The sequence below is a fragment of the Branchiostoma lanceolatum genome, chromosome 18, assembly GCF_035083965.1.
Source record: "Branchiostoma lanceolatum isolate klBraLanc5 chromosome 18, klBraLanc5.hap2, whole genome shotgun sequence".
Lineage (NCBI taxonomy): Eukaryota > Metazoa > Chordata > Leptocardii > Amphioxiformes > Branchiostomatidae > Branchiostoma > Branchiostoma lanceolatum.
The window spans coordinates 8886757-8911180 of record NC_089739.1 but is presented as its reverse complement, the minus strand read 5'-3'; the positions used below and the strand labels follow the sequence as shown (position 1 = coordinate 8911180).

General features: G+C 40.2%; 1 protein-coding gene and 1 long non-coding RNA gene across 7 annotated transcripts in view; both read left to right on the top strand.

The window, feature by feature from the left end:
• LOC136423843 (kinesin-like protein KIF21A) overlaps positions 1-24424 on the top strand; it is a 48058-nt gene that overhangs the window by 1423 nt on the left and 22211 nt on the right. For all 6 annotated transcript variants that reach the window (XM_066412196.1, XM_066412199.1, XM_066412198.1 and 3 more), the window contains exon 2: positions 6026-6345. In XM_066412196.1, the coding sequence (XP_066268293.1) occupies positions 6079-6345 (267 nt within the window). In that variant the 5' untranslated portion in view covers positions 6026-6078. The remainder of the gene's footprint in view (positions 1-6025; positions 6346-24424) is intronic.
• LOC136424258 (uncharacterized) lies at positions 514-2459 on the top strand. Its single transcript, XR_010753845.1, has 2 exons — positions 514-1515; positions 1636-2459. It is a non-coding gene; the product is annotated as an uncharacterized lncRNA (long non-coding RNA).

Genomic DNA, 24424 nt, shown 5'->3' with positions numbered 1-24424 from the left:
ACGTGCGGAACTCGCTGTACTGTTTGTTGTGTCAATAAAACTTTTATTACAACCGGCAAAAAATAAAATATTGAAAGGAACGATATTTCCGTAGAAGTCTGTAATCGGCAAGTATGGGAAGCATAGTTAAGATATTATAATCGAGGAAACATCGATAAATTCTTAATAACCATGGAAATTCATGTCAAAGGACGCGGAAGCATAAACCCGGGATCGAACCTGCAACTCGCGGCGCCGTACGGCAGCCATTTGTTCGCAAACGCAAGCGGCGTATAGCGGTGAGCTAAATATTGCGGCGGGGTAACAATACCCTCAAACCACTTTAGTACAAACGGCCCATCACGTGGGGTTCCGCAGCTGCAGTCCGTAATGAATATACTTGCATTGTTCTACGGTCGAACGTTACGTGTTTCTGTTTGTTTTCTTCAATTCTATTTTAACATGTCACTCATTTCGTTTCATTAATAAATATTAGTTGGTCGTCGTTCGCTAACAAAGTGATAATATGTCGTTCGCTAACAAAGTGATAATATAAAGAATTGACGCGATTTCATTTTAACAGACGACAAGTGCCCATACCATATACGTAAAATAACGAGCGTGATTGTAACCAGCGCTGATAGCTCACCTGGTAGTGTTATTGTCCATCAATCCGAAGCAGGCAATATGTGCAGGTTCAAGTCCAACGATCCATTTTTATGTTTTATTTTTCTCTGTTACAGTCAACATTACTTTAATTTATTCTTTATCTTTCATCATCTTATGTTTATATTATCATGTTTAAATTTTTGTTATTCTTTATTTTTTTAAATCAACCTCTGCTCCTTGATAAAGGTCTCTGGGTGTTGTCTTTGCACTTCTACTAATTGACACGTCGTTTTGTTCTGACGGCGTCTTTGCCAACGCTAACAAAGCACGTGAGCCATCATCAGATATCTTTCCTAGCCTGGTTAGGACACTGGAAAAGAAAACAAAAATTGGTTGTTACTTGCAATTGGAAACAATGGCGATGCATTTTTATTGAAACTAGAAAACATCCCAACAGTTTGTGAACAAACGTTCTTTTTTAATTGTTCGTGGAGCCGTCAACTCCTAATGGCCCAAATCGCTGTACTTTTGATTTTTGCGCTACGTAGTGTTTGGTTGAACTGTGGCAAGAATCAGCAGTAAAACTGGGAGGAATATTTCAATATTCCATAATCATATTCGTTACATGAAAATAAATTGACAATATAATTCCGAATCCCGTAGTCACTAGTCAAGTCGCAGCATGTTTTGAACGTTACAAATAAAGTCGCTTATCCAGTGCGAGATTCAGTAAAAGTAATGGAATGTTTGATAAAACCTCATTGATATGACCATCATAACACCCCGGTTACCATCTAGGAGTACTAATACTTTTCTTCTCAGTAGTCATTCGTTTCTCAGTAGTCCTTCGTTTGCCGTCGGTGACAAGAAATTTATACGGGCAAGACGAAAGTTACGGATGCTGGACAACTGAGTTGCATCGACAAAGTTCGTTATCCCTCTTAATGTTTGCAACTTTCATTTCGTAGTTTGATTGTATTTCCTGATTTATTTCAGCAATTTACATTATCATATTATTTCAGTATTTCTTCTGTTGTTCACATACAGCGTACTAAATTACCGTGGTCCGGAAAAATGCAGCCGATGGTGGTTAATCCGTCTCGATGCTTGAACTGATGTGGACCAACTTCAAGTTCCTTCAGATCTACACAACATTAATTCGACCTGTGTTAGAGTACGGCTCACCGGTGTGGGGAGGACTGCCTCGTGGGCTGTCTGACGAGGTCGAGAAGGTACAGAAAACCTGCTGCAGGATTATTGGAATCCCCTCCGACCAGCTGCCAACCCTGGAGAAGCGGAGACGCGAGGCATCCGTGCGTGAGTTCGGTAGGGTGGTGGCGGACGAAACACACCCCTGCCGGCACTTCCTTGTGAAATCCGGAGACACTAAGTACGATCTAAGACAAACTTCAGCCAACAAAGTACCGTTGAGCCGTACGAAGAGGCACGAACAGGTCTTCTTCCCCAGAACTCTAAAATTGATGCAACAATGAGCCAAAAGGTTACATTGATTGCCATGATCTCTATATCTGTTAATGTTTTAGCTTAGTATTTGCACGATGATCGCCAACAAGATTATATATATCTAATGTGACTATGGTAAGCGTGCTTTTAACAGATTTTACATATCTATTGTGACCGTGTCAAGTGTGATTACTGTTATTTTGTTAATAGAATATAATTTGTGAAAATTTTATGTGAGTTCATGTTAGCTTTCCGAACTTGTTAGTTCCGGGGAACGTCAGGTGTTAGTGTTAGTGACATGAAACAAACAGTTGGAAAAAAACCAACACCGAAGCAAACAAACAAACAAACAGATCAATACGAAAGCAAACTGAACGGGAACAAAACGAATAAATTAATGAACAATTGTCTTTTTATTAAAATGAATCGATGTGTCCGGAAAGTCCGTCCCCATCCTCAAGCATGGCCGGTATAACTGGCCCGCCGGTTGTCACGAATCTGAAAAGACGAATATGGAATACATGAGATGTAGCTATAAACAGCATAATGTAGTGGTCAACTATCCACGAATAACAATAGCGGCGGAGTTTTAAAAAAAGGACCCCAAACAAACAAACAAACAAAATTATCTACCAACACGGTAATAATTCAATGACCTGGTTTGCCTTTTGACGAAAATATGTCAATGAAAATTTACGGTAATTAGAAAACAATGGAAAAAAATGTCTAACTCGTCCGACGAGATATTGCTACAATATCGTAATAATCGGGACCTGACACCCATCATGACCGCGAGTGACCTTTTGCGTGAAAACCGATACATGCCCGACATTCGTCGGTAATGTATAGGAAGGCTATCGGGAAAGCAAGGGGCGAACTCCATTGATTTAGCCTGATTTCTGGATCTGTATCGGGTTCAACATCGGTAAAAGCTGCAGGGAAAAACCGACACAAATCTGGTATTATTCCGTTACCAACACGACATACATCCGACCTCCCCGAGCACAGTGTGACGACAGACGTGATATTTCAAAAACACGTTTAAACCATTCGTATATGGATTCCCTTCCCTTCCCTACCACTGTGTCAATTCTCTCATTTTAAACATAACAATATTCTTTTATACTAGTGTACTTTTTGGACGATTTCTGTATCAAATAAGACCAATTTTGTATCACTTTATTGTGAAGAATGAGCACATGTGGTGTCTGCAAACAAAACCAGGTATCACATTTCAATTTTCCTCCCACAGTAGCCATTTTTACATAATGGGGGTAGTGTACAAAATAATTTGATTGTTTTGGTGGAATTAGTCACGATTCTCTAAAAAAGAAGCCTTTGAAAAATGTACTTTCTAACTGTGAAATTTTGAGTGAGAAACAGTATTGTTCTCTGTGTGTGGTTTTTACCAAGAGAACAAAGGCCTGTATGGGGAAAAGTTGATAATGTTGCCATTTGGGTACTAATCTGTCCCTACAGATTCAACATCAACAAAGGAAGGGGAGGGGTAATCATGGGGGAAACAAATCACCCCACTCCCATGGGGGGTTACTGAGAAAATAAATATTGTAATGACTTTTTTGGCTGTATTGATTGTTTTTCCAGATTTTAAAAAAATCAGACATTTTATTGTGATTTCCAAAGTTGGTGTTAATAGAATGTATAAGCGAAGAAATCATTCAGCTAATTTTTGTGTGCCTTGGTATGTATTTATTTCTAGTCGTTTTTATTGGGCATTCAATTTGTCAGGTTTTCATTTTGTCTGCCAACTGGTTTTCTTTTTGTCTACTCCGGCACATCCAAAACAAGCCGGATCCTAACCTCTGCTTGGAGAGTAGGTGTAACCGAGGAGTAACCAACTCATTCAAATAAGTAATATGTGTGTGACACCAAAAGCACAATATACATTCTTTTCTTCCTGTTTGTTTAAAGTAAAATCTCAAGACTGTAGGTACTGTTTATCTTGCTATATGTCTGGGAACTAGAAATTCAATTGTGACCCATCTGGCTTGAGCAGGTTGATTTTATTAGCCTTCACCCTGTGGTGGGGGGGGGGTAGCCTGTTGGCACCAGAATTACATTGATATATGTGGAGATGCAGCAGGGAGAAGGTTAACTTGAAAGGCACATCTGGCTGAACTCAGTCAGGGTGCTCGCAGGTTGATTTAAATCTGTAATGAAGCAAGGGAAAGCTGGAACAGATGCACACAGACAAAACACTGACTCTTCAATAGTGAAAGGGGAGGGATTTTTCACCACCTGATCTCAAATTGATTAGCCTGATTGTCATCCTAGTTAGTTCCAGCCTCCCAGGCTTTCCCTCTGATTCACTAACCAGGGAAAGCCTGGAACTACATGTAACTGCGATGACACTCAGCCTATCATTGATTACAGTAAACAGTTAGGTCGTTTGGCCGAATGGCGGTTATACCGGCTTTATACAATGTGTAGATACAGATACAGATACAGAAATGTTTTCAGTGGCTTTTTTATGTTCGTTGTTATTTTCATGGTGAAACCTCACCGCACAGCAAACATATGATATGCTCTGTTCTGCAAATTACCTTACTCCGGTCATTTGCACCACAGACTTAAAACATTTGCAAAGGCCTCCTTTCCCTTCTCGCAGCAAGATTTAAGCCCCAACAAACTTAAATCAATTTGCAACAAGCTGTTATGACTGCCCTTCAGTTTAACACACAAGCTTCACAGGCACACAGCGTCAGCTGGTTATATCACATCAAACAAAACTCCAACCTTTGTCAAAAACTATCTTTCTATTGATTAACTTAAAAGCCCTACCATACAAATTGCAACTTATAATTATTAGATATTGGCAAGTTCCGTTCTCCAATATTCTTCAACATCAGGTGCAATCCAATTTAAAACTCCACTTAGGAAGCGCATGTAATATTCAGTAGTTTATTGAAGAAAGTGACAAAAGGTTAGTGACAGCGGAAGTTAAGAAAATTGTGAGTCTGACCTCTAAACCAATGAATCTGGTCACCCAGACTCCAAGGTCAAGTGAAGAAGTTGGCGCCAGGCCAGGATTAAGAAACTGTCTGAGTGGATCCTTTACAAAACAGATTGTCTTACCTCCATTACTGTAACTTTATTACCTCCATAAAAAATGGAGGTATTGTTTTGGGCGTGTTATTTTTTTCTTGTGTGTGTGTGTGTGTATATGTGTGTTTCTATGAGTGTGTGTGACACGGTGTCTCACTTTGTGTGTGTGACACTGTGTCTCACTTTGTGTGTGTGATACTGTGTCTCACTTTGTGTGTGTGTGTTTCTGTGTGTGTGTCTGTCTGTTGCCAAATATTTGTGGTCAATATATCTTATGATTAGTTATGAACCTCGGGTTGGATTATGTATGTCTTGGGTGTGAACCTTCTATCCAGTGATTCTCTAACCTGATGAAATTATTCACCGATCAACCCAGTATTTTGAATTGTTCTGTCTGAACTGTTTTATCTCAATATCTGTTTCCTAACTGTTCATTTTATAAAGGAAGTCATTAGTAAGTAACTCAATCAGTCTCCCTCCTTAATCAATGTCCGATACTCTGCGCCCTGGGAAATTAGAGAAATGACTCCGGAAACTGCCTCAGGATAATAATATCCTCAGGTTCAAGATCATTCACGGCCAATTCGTCTACCTTGTAATGTTGTATTCAATGATTTTATGAAATCCAGTTACCGAACTTGTCTATATCTTAAGGTTTATGTCTTTCTAAAGTTATGAGAGAGAGAGACATGTTTTCTAGATCTATAACCCACAAATTTGTGGGTTTAATAAGCAAGTTGTTTTGTTTTGATCTGAATCAAGTTTTACATTCACAACCAATTCAGCTTCCTTGTATTCAATGATTTTATGAAATCCTGAACTTGTTTAGATGTTTGTCCGAAATATCTCTTACCCATCATATATTTGTAGGTTGTTCCATGCTAGACCTGTTGATTTATTTTTTCAGGTAGCAGTCCAGACAACGATTCGCGAGAAAACTTGGAGTAACCGCAGTTCGCCATGTCGTGGGAAGCAGACGACACCAGCGTCCGCGTGGCGCTGCGGATTCGTCCCCAGCTCGCCAACGAGAAGATCGACATGTGCCGGACGTGCACGCACGTGCCACCGGGCGAGACCATGGTAACTCTGGGCAAGGATAAGTCGTTTACGTACGACTACGTGTTCGATACGAACTCGTACCAGGAAAGGATTTATGAAGCCTGCATCCAGCCGCTCATCGAAGGCTGTTTTGAGGGATATAACGCGACCGTACTGGCATATGGACAGGTACGTTGAGTGCTTTCATCATTTCTTGTGAAAACAAGTGTGGTATGAATGTGAAAAGCATATTGTTTTTCTTGCTGCTTCTCTATCTAACAAGGGCTTGTGTGACCAAGAAAAAATGACTACCAATATACCATTTACAATTTATAGCAACTGATATAAGTTGAAAACTGTTTTAAGGAAAAAAGCAGTTATGGTATGGTAGTGTTTGATATGGCATAAAACGTCTGGACATAAAACTTTGACAGATTATACCAAAATTATGACTTTGCTTCTCTCATATTGAATACACCCCTCAACTTATTTTATATTTATCTGTAGGATTTATATGGCTTGTAATGTATATACATACACACAACATGGACAACAAAAAGAGAGAAACACCCTGTATGCAAACAATGTAGATGTGTTTGTGTTTACTGGTATAAAATAGTTGTACAACATAGATACACATGTGTACCTGTAAGGTCACCGTGGGTCACTACCCCAAGGGAATATGACATGTCAGTGACACTTTAAAAGTACAATTAAGTATAAATACTAATAGATCAGATTACAGTTCACTACCTGGTTAGTATTTGTCAGGTGAGGTCAGGGGCGTGTCCTTCAGTTAGTCACCTGGGTGTTGTTTTACCAGCGCTGGTCTGTGAATTGAGAGATATAGTTTTCGGTATGTCGGTCTGTCTGCATTTTGGCATACTTTGGCGAGCATAACTCAAGAAGCTATGTGTGGATTGTATGATATTTTGTATGTCGTTCGGTCCTGGGAACACAAAGGTCAATGCCAATTTTGGGCCTCCTAGTGGTTTCCTTTGGTATTGCAGCAGAACTATCTGTTTCTGTAACTTCTGTTCTGAACATGCTATGGTCTAGTTGTCTGTTTTTCTTTTTCACTGTTAGAGTCAGACTGTAATAGAATTTTTATAAAGATACATGTAAGTACAGTACATGTACATGAAATATGACACATAAAAGTTCTAAATGCAGGATCAACAATCTTTATAAATGTTACAGTAATAACGTCACTATCATAATGACAGATTTTGAAACCAAAAAACGGCTTCCAACAAAAACTGTACCCTTGACAATGCCTTCTAAATTAAGTCGCTGTTGTTGCTCTGATAAGTTAATCAGGGTGCTGGTAACCATCTAAAGTCCCTACATACCCGCTGGGATGCCATGGAAGTCTGGACAAACTATCGACATGTTATCAGCCTGTGCCTGTCTGTTCCAGTTTGGTCTGATGAAGAAGACAGAAGAAACATGTGCTGTTCACGTTTGTACAGTTTGTACACGGAATGATAAGCTTGTTTTTCAATACTGTAGGTTCGTTTATTTTCATGGGGACTTGATGTCGCAGTAGGTGGTTATTGCAGTGTTTTAAGTTTGTGGTTAAAACTATTCTTTAGTACAGTTATTGTAGTAATATACATAAGTTCAAACCCATCTGAGTTATACAAAAGACTTCAAAAATGGTACATGCTTTCTGCACTTAGATCTCAATACATGATACATGTATATATATGAGAAAGAATAAGGTACATGTAGTTGAACGCACATAACACTACCAGTATACGTAGTGGGCTAGCTCCTGCTATAGTGAACTGTGTGGCACAAGACTATAGAAACCGACCATGGGCTTAGACCGAAAGTTGTGGAAAGGATTTGGGCTAGCTAATACAAATGTACAGTAAGGTCCCAGTAATTACAAGACAAGTGCATACTTTTATACAAGATCATGCAAACCTATTCCCAGACCAAAGAGCCCACCACAATCTGAGGTCAGGCCATCAGAATCAACAAGTCTAAACCAGGCTTGATTTTTAAATCCTCTGGGCACCTCTTTAGGCATTACATAAACAAACCTCAAACCTTAATCTAATCTAATCAAGTCTTTTAGGTTACTGATAAGGTATGACCTGAAGTCACGATTTTTTGTAGAATTATTAAAAATATGCAATGGACAAATTTGTTCGATTTTTCTTTTGGTACTGTTAAGAATGATATAGTTCCCTGAAAAGTCACACTGCAAATTTTAAAACTCAAAACTTGTTTCAACAATGTTGAAGGTATATTGTTACATATTCAACATTTATAGTGTTTTTTATTCAAGTTTTGAGTTTGCAGTGGTGGGTGGTTGCGGATGTTTCCCTGAATGGCACTTTATTCATGAGTGGGTGTTTGTCGTGATGTTTATGTAAAGCGACTGAGTAAACATGTGAACAACAGGGTACAGAAATGGTGTCACGCTCTTACACAGGGTCAAAGGAACTCGCTACATTTCACGCTCATGTACCGAGGCTCAAAATACACACCTGCGTTAGGTAAGATAAAGGTAGTCCCATAGCCTTTGAGGCTGTAGGGGCAGTGGGTTGTTAATCTGCTTTGTCTAGGGTATGGTATTGGAAGGCGGAGCCCATCCCTCTCCTTCCACCACCTTTCACCTCCCCAACTGAAGTCAAGTACCCATTTTACACACAGGTGGAATGAGAAAAGTTGTTTCCCAAGGACACAATGTCTAGCCAGGAATGGAACCCGTGACCTGTTAACCTCGTGTCCGCTAGCCTAGCCGCTATTTGACTGCAAAAGACCCCATTCCAAACTCCCATGAGTGGCTCGTCTAGTGGACACGAGATCAAAAGGTCATTCGTCTATTTGCAAATAAAAGATTGTATTTCATTAAGGTTATTTCTATATTTTTGTCAACATACAACGCTAGATTTAAGTCTGAAATTTGAGACAAACTCAAGTCTCTGACAAGGCAACTTCTACATTGTACATGTTCACGGTCAAACAGTTTGTCTAAACATGGCGTCGTGTGGCGCAACTGTAGAGCACGCGGCTGTCAAACAATGGGTCCCGGGATCTAATCCCAGGTGTGCCCAGAGACATGTCCGAACTTGCGCCCCGACGTTGTGCCCTTGGGAAAGGCACTTAACACGACTTTCCTCACTTCACTCAGGTGTAAATGAGTACCTAGCTCATCTAGGGTTAGGGACGTCCCTCGGATAGGACGTTAAATGGAGGTCCCGTGTTTGGGGAGAGCAACACCCCGCGCACGTTAAAGAACCCACCACACCTTTCGAAAAAGAGTAGGGGCATGCCCCGGTGTGCGATGGTCCAAATCTTACAGTCGGGTCTGGGATGGCATCTTGAAAAGGTGATAGTTCACCTGTTATGTCAATCCTTCCACAAAAATGTGGTAAAATCAAAATAAATAAATAAATAAATAAATAAATAAAAGTAAAGCTGTTATTCTGGACACTATCACAAACAGTATCAGAGACACCAGCCCCCCACAGTGCCATGCATGACCTGGATACTCCGAGTACTCCAGCTAGTCCTCCCTAAGTGTTACACGTATTCGCCTGACCTTTATCCCATACCTGGACAGAAATAGCCCTTACATGTCTTTTTCTGGCTCCACATGTACGGGTCGCCGGGTGCTTAACTCATGCCCTGGGGTATAGAAATAGGTCTGCCATGTCATATATTTACCCCTGTATAAACATTAATAAACATCATATGTACATGTATAATGATATGATAGACATTTAGGGAAGAGAAAATACGTGAAATGGAAGAGTCATTTGAGTCAGGCTAAAGCTACCATGTTTCTAGGTGATATTTAACTTTTAAGTTCTGCAAAATAACAGTTACGCTTCCTTAATCAAGCAACTAGATAAATTTTGGAAATGGTCAGACACTTCACTTAGCACCCACTATCTTTTGTCAGTGTCACTGACGAAAGACGGTAGATCCTACCTGGAACGTCTGACTCGGACTGTTGCCAAAATCTATCCAGTTGCTTGAGTAACTGTTATTTTGCGTAGTCTGGACAATAGATCAGGAAATCTCTGGAATATCTGTGAGAGTTGTTTTGTTCATCTCTGGCTCTGAGCCTGGGAAGTGGGTTTAGCAAGTTGATTAGATTAGATTTGGTCAGCTTGTTTTGTGTGGGAAAATCGTATTTTAAATCCTGGCCTCTTGAAACTGTGACTTGTGATTTGGGATCATGCCAGTCCGCACAAAGTTGATTTCTTGGTCTCGGATTCAAGAAATGTTGTTGCAGACTGAAGAGGAATATCAACATGAAAATGTCTGTCCCATGGTACAGAAAGTTTTAGGGAGTGAATATCATCAGATGTAAGTTTTCATCCCATTCCCAGCCCTCTAGTTTCATATTTCCCTGCTGAATTTTTGCTAGGAAATGAACCAAGAAGATCATAAATTGTTTTGTTCATGGCTTCCAGAATAGAGGAATACATCAGAAATCTGTGTAATCAGCAATAAAAGGCAATATAACATGTACAACAGCAGGGAGTAGGACCTGCTATAAATTCTAAACTTAATTCTTCAAAGTCGCTCCTACTCTCTTGTTCTCATGATCAGTCAATCTGGAAACACTGTAATTTCAGGAAACAAATTATCATCCCCAAGCCGCCTGTGAAAGGACCTTAATTACTCCGGGAAGGAGGATGACCTCCTTCTGGGAGTATTGGGAATGCATTTGTTTGCGCGTTCGCAGCTATTACTCATGATCCCGTTGTCGCATTGGTGTGTAACTTGGCATATCGTTTGCCTGGTTCGGCGTGGGGATGCACAATAGCTTTGTTACACCATAACTACTTTAAACGTCAATCCAATATCGTAATTGCACCCCTATAATTAATGCTATGTCCCACTGCCCTGCCATAGGGACCATGTTATAATCCGTCATGCATGACTGGAATACTTCAGGCAGATACGGGGTATAAATCTTCCTTACTTGCTGTGATCGTATAGTCACTGTTACATTGAAAAATAGACAACGTGCATCACCACACGCAACCTAGCAAACGATATACCAAGTTACATACCAATGCGGCAACGGGAATTGTGAGTTTTAGCTGCGAACATGTGCCGAGTGAGCTCCAGTCTGTGTATTAAGTATGCCGTGTCCCTCGCAACTCGCATACAGTGTGTGCGCACGGGACGGACGATGTATTTTTACGCACAGTGTGAAAATGGCAAATCTCTGGACCTTCAAACTTACCACACTTGTAGTTTATAATACGGAGGCTGTGACAATGTAAAAAGTTTACACAGGGGATGAAAGATTGTTGAGAAATATCTCTCAGAAAAGTGCGCGCGCCAGTGTCACTTCCGGGTGGTTAGATCCGGTGACCTTTGACCTTCGTGAAATGTTACGATAACATAAATTAGCCTTTTTTTATTGCAAATAGCTTGATAGCTATAGATCAGGCTGGCCTGCAATAAATTGTGGAAAGAGGATTTACTGCATATTTGTGATTTCTGATACATCTTAGTTGTAAGGCTGAATGGTTCGTTGATAATTGAAAAGGGGCCATCTAGATCTAACTTTGTGACTTTTCCCGGAATTTCTAGATCCCATCTGTGCCATGCTGTAAAAACATACTTTTCAGCAGGTTGACCACTCCTGTATTGAAAGAAAAAGATAAACAAACACTTTTTCTTTACTTGCTCTAAAACACTACTTGGACTGAGCAGAGATGCAATTTGTGTGGGTCAATACTTGTACATACTATAAATACTTCACGGAGAATTGTGTCCTACGGACTCTTGTTGAGTGTTTATAGTGGTCAATCTGGGCCAGCTGGCCAGCAAAATAAAATGGGCCCTTGGGTCAAAGGTCGTGCCGTAAAGTAAGCAGGATCTACAGGTCAGCTGTGGACTTTTAAACAAATGGAAATGAGCCGGAGGGAGCTTATAAAGGAGACAATAGGGCCCTTACGTTTGGATGTGGTTAACCTTCAACCTGCTATGGTAGCCATTTGGCACCAGATTTGTAATTGGTTATGGGTTAGGCAGCAGGGAGAAGGTTAAAGTATACTGTAGATGTGTAAGTGTCAAGGAAGATGGGCCAATAACAACTTTTGAATGATTGCACTGGTATCTCACTCTCAGTAAACTGCCTTATCATGGCTAGGGTGTGGACTGATACTGTCCATATTGCACTCTGTACAGAAACAAGCCTCGTTAGCATGCATTTTGTGGCATTCAACAAATATTGACATGTTTACAGTGGGTTGTTGTTACATGTAGCATCCCTGTGGGGCATTGCTTGCCTTACACTGTTACAGGTGGGAGGATTCTGGGATTTTTTCCCACATATTTTGGTTTACAAAGCTCAAGACTAAGATTAGCAATCCATAGTTTAAAATCAGTGTCTACATGATGATATGACAGAAACTTTGCTTCTCATGTTTTGATATTAGCAAAACTTGATGTACAGGTATAGTTACAATATTCTGTTATGGAAATACACAATATCCTTGAGAGATTTTCATGAAACACAAAATGAGGTCACAGATTAAAAAGGAATTGCAGAATTCAAAGTTGTTGTTTCTTTCTCCCTCAGCTTTCAAAAAAAAGACTTCGATCTAAAGCTGTACTTTCCGGCTTTTTGTGTTTCCTTGGACATCTCTTGAATCCAGGTTTGGGGCTTTTGCACGGAAATGACTCACAACAGTCGGTCACTCATGGAAGAGCAGGGAGTCAGTAAATCGCTGAGAGAAACAAACACAGTTATCCCCTCCTGAAAAGGCTCGCTGGTCCAAATCGTTTAACTTTCTATTGATTTTCTATTTTTGCACCACTTCAGGAAGATCCGATTCAGCTTTTCGGGTCCCTGAGCAAGAATTAAGAGTGATCTGTCTCACAGTAGGGCTACATGGTTCAGTGGTTAGCAACCCTGTATCTGAACCAGGGCTGTCTCCAGCTTTCCCAGAGTTTTTTCTGTCCCACTCCTTGTTTGGGAGCCATTGTTGTTAATTTTTGTTGTTAGATCTGTCATTTTAAGCTTAAAGAAAAACATTTTCATAAATTTCATGACATGAAGGTGAGATTTTTGTCAATCTCAAGAAGCAAATTTCCGTTTCGGGATGGAGGGACGGGTCCTGGAGACAGCCGTGATCTTAATCCACAGGTTGAGATTTTTGCAATGGAGGGATGGGTCTTGGAGACAGGTTGAGATTTTTTTCTGGTAAGTCAGATTCTAGCCCATATTTTCTTTTCCATCTGCATCTTGTTGACCGGTTTTGGGTGAAGTGAAACATCTCTAACACTAATAAGTAACAGTCGCATGTAGTACCTGGTTGTAACCCAGGACATCTCTCCAGTTTTCCATGTGAGTAGACATGATGTAGTGTATGTATGTAGGTCAGATCAGAGTGTGCATGTACATGCAGGGGGTAGGTCCTGGGCAGGGGGTAGGAGGGTGTCAAAGAAGATTTGTTGGGCTGGTTTGAGAAAGAAATTCTTAGTAATTCCTAAATTTAAATTTAAAGCAAAAAAATCTTTGTGACAAAAAAATTATTTGTATGACTATCCCAGAATTTGATGAGCTTTTGTTTCTGATCGATGTTACCAGTCAAAATATCACTGTTTCAGCCAGTCTAAACTTCCATCTTCCAACAAAAAAATCTTTGTGACCAAGAACTGAATATGGTATGACTTTCCCATCATTTGAAGAGCTTTTGTTTTTGACTTTACCAGTCAAAATACCACAGTTTCAGCCTCTAAACTTCCTTCTTGACACTGTAAATATCCTTCTGTGTGAACAAATTGTCCTTGACTTCTGGTGGTGTCAACATCCTCTCCTCATCACACAAATCCAGCTGTGAAATCTACAGTATGATCTTTAGATGTTTGCAAGGCTCAAAATCCATGTTTCTGCATACATGCACTGCTGCAGGTAAACCAGTGCATGTAACTATTACATTCAAAATAACCTGCACCAAAAATGTTTTACTGGCACTCTCTCTGGACACACCGAAAACAATACCTCCATTTTCCATGAAGGTAACAATGTTTTGATAGTACCATTTTGAATTGTACCATTTTGAATCTGCTGTATTCAGGAATACTGTGAAAAATAAAGGCCATGATTTTTGGGGCCACTACTGTTGCATAGTGTCATTAGCTGGTTTGACCATGGCCAGTGTAGGTTATATAATTAGGTACAGGTAGACATTAAAAAGAATACCTGCACAGCTCCAGTTGTACCCGCACAAAGTGACAAACATGTATATACCCATTTTATGGAACAGATGCAAAATCAAAATCACCTGCAAAGCTTCAATTGCAGTCCTCAACAAACCTGCATATGCAGGATGTATTTTGAGCCCTGCTTTTGCAGCTAGAGATGTATGGCACATGTTAAAACTTGGCTCCCATAACACACCCAACCACTGAACCAGTGACCCATCTACCCATGCTGTGGTAAACCAACAAAGGGAGTTCCCCTGCACCCAAGTGGGGCTAGCCTTTCTCCAAAAGGTGACTGCACACATGTTTATGTCAACTGGAAAGGTTGCATTCTCAGGACTCAGTCAAGGTGTATATGTGTCAGTGTAATAGATCTTGCCATACATTGTACCATGTATACGACTGTCAAGGAATAAAGGTCATACATATTCATTCACATGTTTTAGTACTGTAGTGTTATTTGTTGTCATGGTACGATCCCTCAACAAATTTTTCACAACATTTTTCAATAGATAAATAAATCTAAACAGTCTGGCACCAATTAAGAGAAATAATTGGCATATATTCAAATATTTGCGTAAAATATATGCAAGAGGCTTGGAAGTCAAACACCCTCACTATCCGGTTTATCGTCAGACTCTGTTGTTTCCTAAAATTATTTGATAACTGAAATAATTCGACTCTACGCCAATCAGAACCCTTGCGTATGTTTCATGCAAATACTTCAATGATTCTTTATTACCAGTGGTGCTAGACTATTTGTCAGGGAAGTGATCAGAGCAGCAGACAAGAAAGTGAAAAGTAAAAGTGATCTTGTACCAGTAAGTTCACTGTCCATGACAGAGAGGACAGACAATAGGTTACTGTATTTACAGGTTCATTGTAGCTCTTTTTTACAAGCACAATGAACAGTGGGTCACAGCTTAATATCCCATTGTAAGGACTGCGACCCTTTCAAGTAGCATGCATGTCTGGAGAGAGACACAGCTGGAATTGGACCTCCAACCTCTTGGTCCAGAGGCAGGGTCGCTAACTACTGGATTAGGCCACAGACATGGCAGTGTAGAGCTATGTTTCAGGCTATAGCGCTAGAGCACAAGGGCAAGGCTGAAGGTCACCATGAGGTCACCTCAGTGGCAAGGAAAACTACTCTGTCAAGTGCTGAGGTCTTGTACAAATAAACTCTCCACAGTTTTATTTTACCTGCTACAGACAGGGCTTTGTACTAAGTGTTTTGAAACCTTGCCTACCCTGTACAGGGATTTACATGTATCTGCCTCAATGGACTTTTAAAAAGATTTAGACTGTATTCTGTTAAAACCATAGCAAATTGATATTTTCCTTTTTGCCAACTTTCTTTTCTCTCCTACTATAGGCGGTAGGTAGGTAGTCAACGTGCTTACGTGCGACATGTTTTTACCTGCGACGTGCACCGTTCTGGTTATACCGTCCCTTGCGGGATGACATACCCTTTCGTTGGCTGATACAAGAGGGGGATACGCCAGGTCTCCTGAGGTGAATGGTGTAAATCACTGTATGGCTGATACGAGATGGAGGTTCTCCTACTATGGTGGTATCTTATCTCCATGCAAACACAGTTTTGAAGAATGAAATCAAATTGGAAGACGTAATTAAAGTAGCTTATCTTGTAACAAAACGTCCTTGGTTTAGTTCATGTTCCTGTCCAACAAATTTCCACTGTTCTCCTACAATGAAGGCCCACTTGTACAAGCCTTGTTTTTTCTCCGACTATATGATGTCATCTTCTTTCCATATAGAAATAGTTTCGAAGAATGAAAATAAATTGTAAGACCCAAGTGGGTTATCTGGTAACAATACCTCCTTGGTTTAATTCCTGTCCAACAAATTTCCACGGTGCTCCTACAATGAAGGCCCACTTGTACAAGCCTTGAGTCTGTTCCAACACACATGTGTGAAGCTCTCATCCAAGGTCAGTTGAAACAATGGTCCCTCTGTTCAAAACAACTCCCCTAGAAACTCCTCTCTTATCTGAAGTGGAAGCTGCTACTAAACTATGTCAAACTTTACACTTGAGAGTTTAATTCCCCTTCAGGGTGGCATAGTTTTCTCCATAAGACTGACAGGTGTGAAATTGTAATTTGTAGTTTGAAAGAATGCTGCTAAATGGATTGCCTAGTCTTTTAATGACTATCTACATGTATTATCAGAGATTTTAAAAAAGAAAGATGTGTTTGTCTTGCCAAATTATTGTCATCTTATGTTATGGTTAGCTTATTATTTACCCATCTATAACTTTGGTTGATTTTGTAGAGATGATGATGATGATTTTGTAGTTGTCTCCAAAACTATATGATAACAAGAGTCACTGACGAAAGATAGCGGATGCTGTCTGAAACATCTGACTGTTTCAAAATTTTATCCAGTTGCTTATCTGAGTAACTTTTTTTGGCGTATATGATAACAATGTTATGTGTTTGTCCTGGAAAAGAAGAATGCTTCTTATTTTCTTGTTTCAACTTCTGGAATAATGCAGGAGACTGTCTCGTCTTTATTATGTTTAGCCATACCTAGTATGGCTAAACATATTGTTTTTATGTTTAGCCATAAGTATGGCTAAACATATTGTTTTCTCTCATGTTTCTTCTCCTCCTGTCAAATCTTCAAATGGATTCATCTCTGTCATTTTTTGACCAAATGACCTGAAATTTGGTACAGAGGTAATGTAGGTAAAAACCAATGTGCGTTCTTTTCCTTATTTTGATATTGACCTTGAAAGTGATTTTATTGAGGTTTTTAGGCTATTTTTAGCATATCTTGGCCTCCTGCGCCCTGGTATTTCAACCGAATGACCTGAAATTTGCTGTATATGTGGCTTGAACAAATATTTAAAGGACTACATTCCCATTTTCGGCATACATATATTCAAAACGATTTATTTTGGGCTTTCTTGACAATATTTGCCACTTCTGTCACATACTACATATGACCTACAGGTCATTGACCCCTAGTGCCTTGCACCTGGCCTTGCATGCCTGTGAGCCTTGCGACCACCTGATTGGTCAATTGAGTTAATCTAATTACATGGCGCAGGTGTAGGCTAGTATTCATGCCAAATATGGTATGGGAATTCCTAGGACATGTGATTGGCTTTGTTCACTCTTTTTTTTTTAAAGATACACATCTCCAGTTCCTATATGTATTAAACCAAGATAATGTGAAATTTGGCATGTACACAGGCCCTCATTCAAATGTTTGCCATACAGCCTTTCAAAACGATTTTTTAAACAAAGAATTTTTTGGTTTCGTTATTTTCAACCCAAAGTGTATACTATTGAATCATGCATTCAAACAAAGGGGTGTCACATTTTTATATTTCACCCATTTTTGGTCATTTCCTTCTTCTCCTGTCAAATCTCCATATATATCATTATGTATACTATGGAAAACTTCATTCTTCCCTGGGGTTGATCTTTTTTAATTCAATTTTGAACTGGGTTGATTATATGCGCAAGAGTGTAATTTTCAGCGGATATTTTTCCACTGGTCTAGTTTACATGGAGATGGCACGGAATATCCCATTCTTGCAAGGGGAGGATTCTGTAATTATTTATTTCAATTTTGAGCTGGAATGATTATGAAAAAGTCCATTTGTTAGCAGAAGTGTATTTGTTAATTAATAAGTGGATATGGTTTTGGACTGGTCCATATTGTGTTGAGGTGCTACTGGAAGACTCCACTCCTGTATGGAGAGACTGATAATTGTTTTTAAACTCAAGTTTGATCCATTTTTTTAGTGGAAGTATTCTAGAATGGTCCATTGTTATTTTGGGAGTCCATTTTTTGCATGGCGAGGAGCATGGCTAAACATGCTGTATTTGCTCGCAAATGTTGCCTTTCTAGTTACTCATGTTTCTTCTTCTCCTGTCAAATCTTCAAATCGATTCATCTCTGTCATTTTTTGACCAAATGACCTGAAATTTGGTACAGAGGTAATGTAGGCAAAAACCAATGTGCGTTCTTTTCTTTTTTTGATATTGACCTTGAAAGTGATTTTATTGAGGTTTTTAGGCTATTTTTAGCATATCTTGGCCTCCTGCGCCCTGGTATTTCAACCGAATGACCTGAAATTTGCTGTATATGTGGCTTGAACAAATATTTAAAGGACTACATTCCTATTTTTGGCATACATATATTCAAAACGATTTATTTTGGGCTTTCTTGACAATATTTGCCACTTCTGTCACTTTCAATACTACATATGACCTACAGGTCATTGACCCCAAGTGCCTTGCACCTGGCCTTGCATGCCTGTGAGCCTTGCGACCACCTGATTGGTCAATTGGGTTAATATAATTATCGTGCATTCCTGGCGCAGGTGTGCTAGTATTCATGCCAAATATGGTATGGGAATTCCTAGGGACCCAAAATCCTACTACGCCGGACAGAAAAAGTTTCCATTAAATTTGTTAGAAATCTTGAATAGATCTAGTTTTCTATTGTTAAAAATCCGTTTCAAGGAAACACGACACACACCACGCTATCGGCACGGTACGGGGATGTCGCCAGCCGAACAAATCCCCCGCCGCTCACGTTAACCCGCACCCGTTGTTTACGTTTGGAACTGAGGTGAGCTGAGAAACACAACGCTCGTTCAAACCTTACTACTAGTACCGTTGACTGTCACGCCCTTCGAAGCGGTAAAACTACAGTCCGAAGATTTCTTTGTGTCCTTCAACAACTACAGATAATCGAAGACTCGTCACGGCATGGCTAGCACAACAAAACAACGAGCGCGCTCAGCTTCTGTACATATCGCCTCGGCAAAGTTTGGCGACAAGCTGGAAGTTTGCTTACGAGGAGGAAAGACCGGACATAAACATTTAACGTGATTATCGGGAAAACAACATGTTCCGTTAAACTCAGTGGTTAAATTGCAGTTTAGGAAATTTTATAACAGAAAATAAGTTAAATCAATGATTTTGTGAATGTTTATTCTAGCATTAGTTATTCCAGATATTTTCAAACTCCAAATTCTTCAACACAACACGGGAGTTTGTTTCTCCTCAGACTGGCGCGACACTCCTGTCAAAATTGATTGATGATCTCTCTCTGCCGCCGACTTCATACATGATCAAAGGCGGGTGGTAGGCGGTGCGCGGGGAAACTTGAATATATAATGTAGCGAAGTGTTGCACAAGGAATTCTCACGCTGAGGGGTACATGAAATAATGCTTACAAAATAGAACTCTATGAATCGGGCTACATTCAGCAATGGTAGACGGATTCGGGGCATGCCGCGCAAAACACATGGTCTCACTGGGGACAGGCGTTTTGGTCCCGCACGTTGTCGCAGCGGTGCGTCGCCGCTACGCGATCGAAAGCACGTCGCTGTCTGTCTCGGACCAACACGCGTCTCCCGTGATGTGTAGCGTCCACCAGGCCTTCCTACATGTCCTACGTACGGGCGTATGGATCGTAGAATTCGGCAAAAAAGGAATGATTAGGCCAGTAGAGTCAGTCCCCGGTAAGGTCAATGATTCGCCCCTTTGCGCTAGCTTGTAACGTTAAATGACTGTACCCTCTGGTGGCCAAACCTCACTGACAAACTTTCTCCCTATTATCATCATGAGCTTGCGTTAGTCTGGTACTAGTGACTATTATGTGCCGGGAATGTTTATCTATCGCACGCCTTGGAAGGAAGTTCAACCATGATAAATGGTCGGCCGTTGCGAAAATTTGGAATCCCATGCTGTTGATTTTCGTGATTGAATCTGTAAGATAATATATTTTCATGTCGTTCATGTTATTGGGACGGACGCCGGGACGGAGTGAATTTTTTTCTATCATAACATTTTCGTCCCGTTAGTAATGCAAATTGAATCGTGTTGCACAAGAGGCAAAACACTAAAAACGTGGGTCTTGTGGAGTGTTTTGGAGCGGGAAAATGCCGGATATTAGCGGTGCCGAACAGTGTACATCGTCGCGCGCGGGTGACGCTACGTCAAAACAAATCCGCTGGTGGTCTAGCGCGGCCACCGAAAATAGGCAGAAACACACAGGAGGACTTAGCACCTTCGTTTATGAGGGCAATTGTGAAAATCTTTTGTTACAAATTGTTCGAACATTGAAACATTTGGATAGATGGTTTGAAACTGTTCTAAATAAAGAGATTTTTGTGTAGTTACGTTCGAAATGTTTCCAACGTATGTGAAATAAGTTCAAACATGTTGTAAGTTTCAATTCTAATTGTTTGAACACTTTAGAACTAGTGTGACTTAGACATTCTTTTAATCAAAATAGTTCAGACATATTAAAAATATTATATTAAAATCCTCTCGGTGACTTGGAATTGACTCAAATATGTTGTTTTTGGTCATTTCCTTCTTCTCCTGTCAAATCTTCATATGTATACTATGGAAAACTTCATTCTTCCCTGGGGTTGATCTTTTTTAATTCAATATTGAACTGGGTTGATTATGCGCAAGAGTGTAATTTTCAGCAGATATTTTTCGACTGGTTTACATGGAAATGGCACGGAATATCCCATTCTTGCAAGGGGAGGATTCTTTAATTATTTCTTTCAATTTTGAGCTGGAATGATTATGAAAAAGTCCATTTGTTAGCAGAAGTGTATTTGTTAATCAATAAGTGGATATGGTTGTGGACTGGTCCATATTGTGTTGAGGTGCTACTGGAAGACTCAATTTTGGACTTGGGTGATTCATTTTTTTAGTGCAGGTATTTTAGAATGGTCCATTGTTATTTTGGGAGAGTCCATTTTTTGCATGGCGAGGAGTATGGCTAAACATGCTGTATTTGCTCGCAAATGTTGCCTTTCTAGTTAAGTAGTGTTCCCCAGACATGTCCGGATGGAGGATTTCTGTTGACACTAGAACGCAGGTTCAACTCGCATGGTCAGGGTCAGCGTTAAGAAGCTGAGAAAAATGTGGGGAGAGGCACATGTGCTCATGGGCTGTTGTTTGAACCCTAGGGCAAAGCCAATTCATTTCCTTGGCATTTGAAAGAAGAAGTCAGCCAGATGATAGCATGAAATGTTGAAAAAAGAAGGCTGTGAGGAAAACATGAATCTGACCACTGAACTGATCACTGTGTACCAAAAGGTACAGACTTTCTCCTCAGAATCCATATTCATGTCCAGCACGACATTACTCACATATTCTGATATTGAACAAAATAAAATTGGTTCATACACAGTTACTTCTCTTTTATATACCTGCATGTATGCATATTAGTAATGTGTAAACATTGTTGTGGATCTACAAGTATAACATTTTTGTTTGGAGCAGTCAGGGCCAACACCAATTTACATGTATATCTGTTGGTCAATACCATCCTTAATTGAATTGAGTCATAATATACTTCATGCCAATCTACAATAGGTACCATTCAATCTGATATTTGGTTGAGTAAGAATATAACCATTTATCTTTCCTTAATGCGCACATTTTTGATTTTGTTAGTTTCATACACTTAGCAACACTTATACACATATAGCTAAGCTGTTTTCTAAAGTTGAATGTAACATCCACATCTTAAACCTTGTGTGTTTGAATCTTCAACAGATAAATAAGCAGGTTAAATGGTGCAAGGCAAGGAAAAACACATCCTGGCTGCAAAGTCAGTAACCAGCTGGACCCTAAGCTGGGATTTGTTTTCCAAATAGACCTATAAGGAGAGGTGCTGGTCTTGCTAAACATTACTGAACCTCAAGCCCCAGGATTTTCTAATGGGAAAACCAGGAGGGATTTTACGGGATAGTGGGTGGATTCCAGCTTTTAGCCGTTACAAGTACTGTACAATGTGCATCAAACAACCTGTTCCATCTTGAACCTGCTAAAGTCTGACTCAAGGTGGCTACTTGGAGTTGTACATTGTATATTGTGTGGGTTTTTTTTTGGGGGGGGAGGGTGTTTGTGTGTGTGTGTGTACATTTACATACATGTGAGTGTCTGTGTTTGACCCACTCATTCATGTATCTGTATATGTACCTGTTTTTGATATACAGTCAAACCTGCCCAAGGCGACCACCCGGCGGACCGAGCAAAAACGGTCGCGATGGACAGGTGGTCGCCATGAAGAGGATTCCACTCACATGTTTCCAGGTCGAGGTTTTCAAATACAGTACGTAAATGGATGGAAAAATTATGTGAATTTAGACAGCATGACCAGGTTCAATTCTCATTACATCGTGTACAAATTTTCGTCATAATTTTGACTTCAAAACAATGGTTGCCTCGATGATCTCGCAGCGCCGTTACATTAAATGGTATATATACACACACACGCACATCATCGAGGTTTTACGGCCCAAGACAAATCCCTAGAAAACACCTGCTGGCCCCAGCCTTTTTGGGGCGCCGACCGCTGGATAAAAGGGGCAAAAAGTTTTCGGTCTGACAATTAAAGGATCCTAAAGATGAAAACGGAACGGTGTGATTTCGTCGCGCCGCGCCGCCAAGCTCTGTGCGACCGCATCGAAAGGTATTAGTCAGTGCAGCAGAGCGCACACCGTCCAATAAAGGTTTGTGAGATTCATGGAAATAAAAAGAAAATTAGAATATTAATTTTCATCGATAACTAGAGTATTCGTAAATGTTCATACACAAAAGCATTGTGTTTCAGAAAGGTCAGCGGTACGCCAAATCCGGGCCGCGCCAAATCCAAGATGGCGTCGGGACCAAGGAACAACATTTCTCGCCCGATGTTTTGCCCGCCGCGAAGTCATTTTTCGGCGGAATTTAGTTAGACACAGACACATTTTTGTTGAAAATACAAGAAATAGATAGTAATTTCTGTGAAATCTGACTTTTTGACGCCATGCACTACGTACTCGTTTTGAAAATTGAGTTTAAACTGAACTAAGTCTGCGGTAAACTATAAGATTACGGCGATAGGCACAACAAACATTTGTCTTTACAATGTTTATAGGGGGAAAGTTTTATTAAAACACTTCATGGAGGAATCGATGCTATAACATTGCTATTCCATATATTTTTGTCCTTATTTTTGTCCTTCAAAGTCTTGAAAACATTTCCGTGAAATCCGACAGCAAAATGATCCGATGTCACCACACGCTTGAAAATTAGGCGGCCGCCATGGGCAGGGATTGTGCTCTGTGCGGTCCCAATTCGTGGCGGTCGCGGTCGCGTTGGACGGGTGGTCGCCTTGGGAAGGCAGCTTAATGCTTGTGCCTATGGGGAAAATTTTCGGGACCGAGAAAAAGCGGTCGCCATGGCCAAGTGGTCGCGTTGAAAAGGTGGTCGCCTAGGCAGGTTTGACTGTACCAGTTTTGCTGGTACATGGTTCCAGCTGGTGGCATACATTTGTATATTAAAAGACTTATATCCAACATCTCCCTAGCTTTGTATAAAATCATCATGATCTATTTCAATAAGTCAACCTTTTACAATATGTACATGTGCTATCAGGTTACAACATGAGTCAACATGGGGGTTAAAATGTACTGTACTTTATAGCTTTATTTGTTGAACCTACCTGTATACTGGCCCTGTGTAGGAGGAGGGCTTAAATGGAATCCCCCTTATATACTGGACACCTGGGTTTGTCAGGCTTTTAGTTGTCATGGCAACATATGAAAGAGAGGAAGTGGACGCCTTAGTGTCTCAATAGGGACGGATGAATACAAGCTTAGTGGTGAAGTACTTCCATTGGTAAGCTTTTAGTGCATCCCAGTTACTACCTTTGCCAAATTGCAAGAAGGTTGTGCTTTTGATAACGTTTGTAGTACGGCCACCATAAAGGTGTTTGTGGTTTAGCAGCATAACTCAAGAAACTCTAGATAGATTGTTAGGAAATTTGGAAGGTGTTTAGGTCTTGACCTCTCAATGGCATGATTTGATTTTGGGCCTCCTGGCGACTTTCCTTGGTACTGCAGGAGAACCTCTGGTTTTTGTATCACTTAAGACTTCATGTGTTGCTGGGTTACTGCAAATGTGGATGTGCAATAAACGGTTTTCTTGCATGGACTTGTAAGTATTAAAATAATCTTATGAGTGATTTCCATGTACAGTAAGCATTAACTGTTGATAATTGTTGTAATTGTGATTAT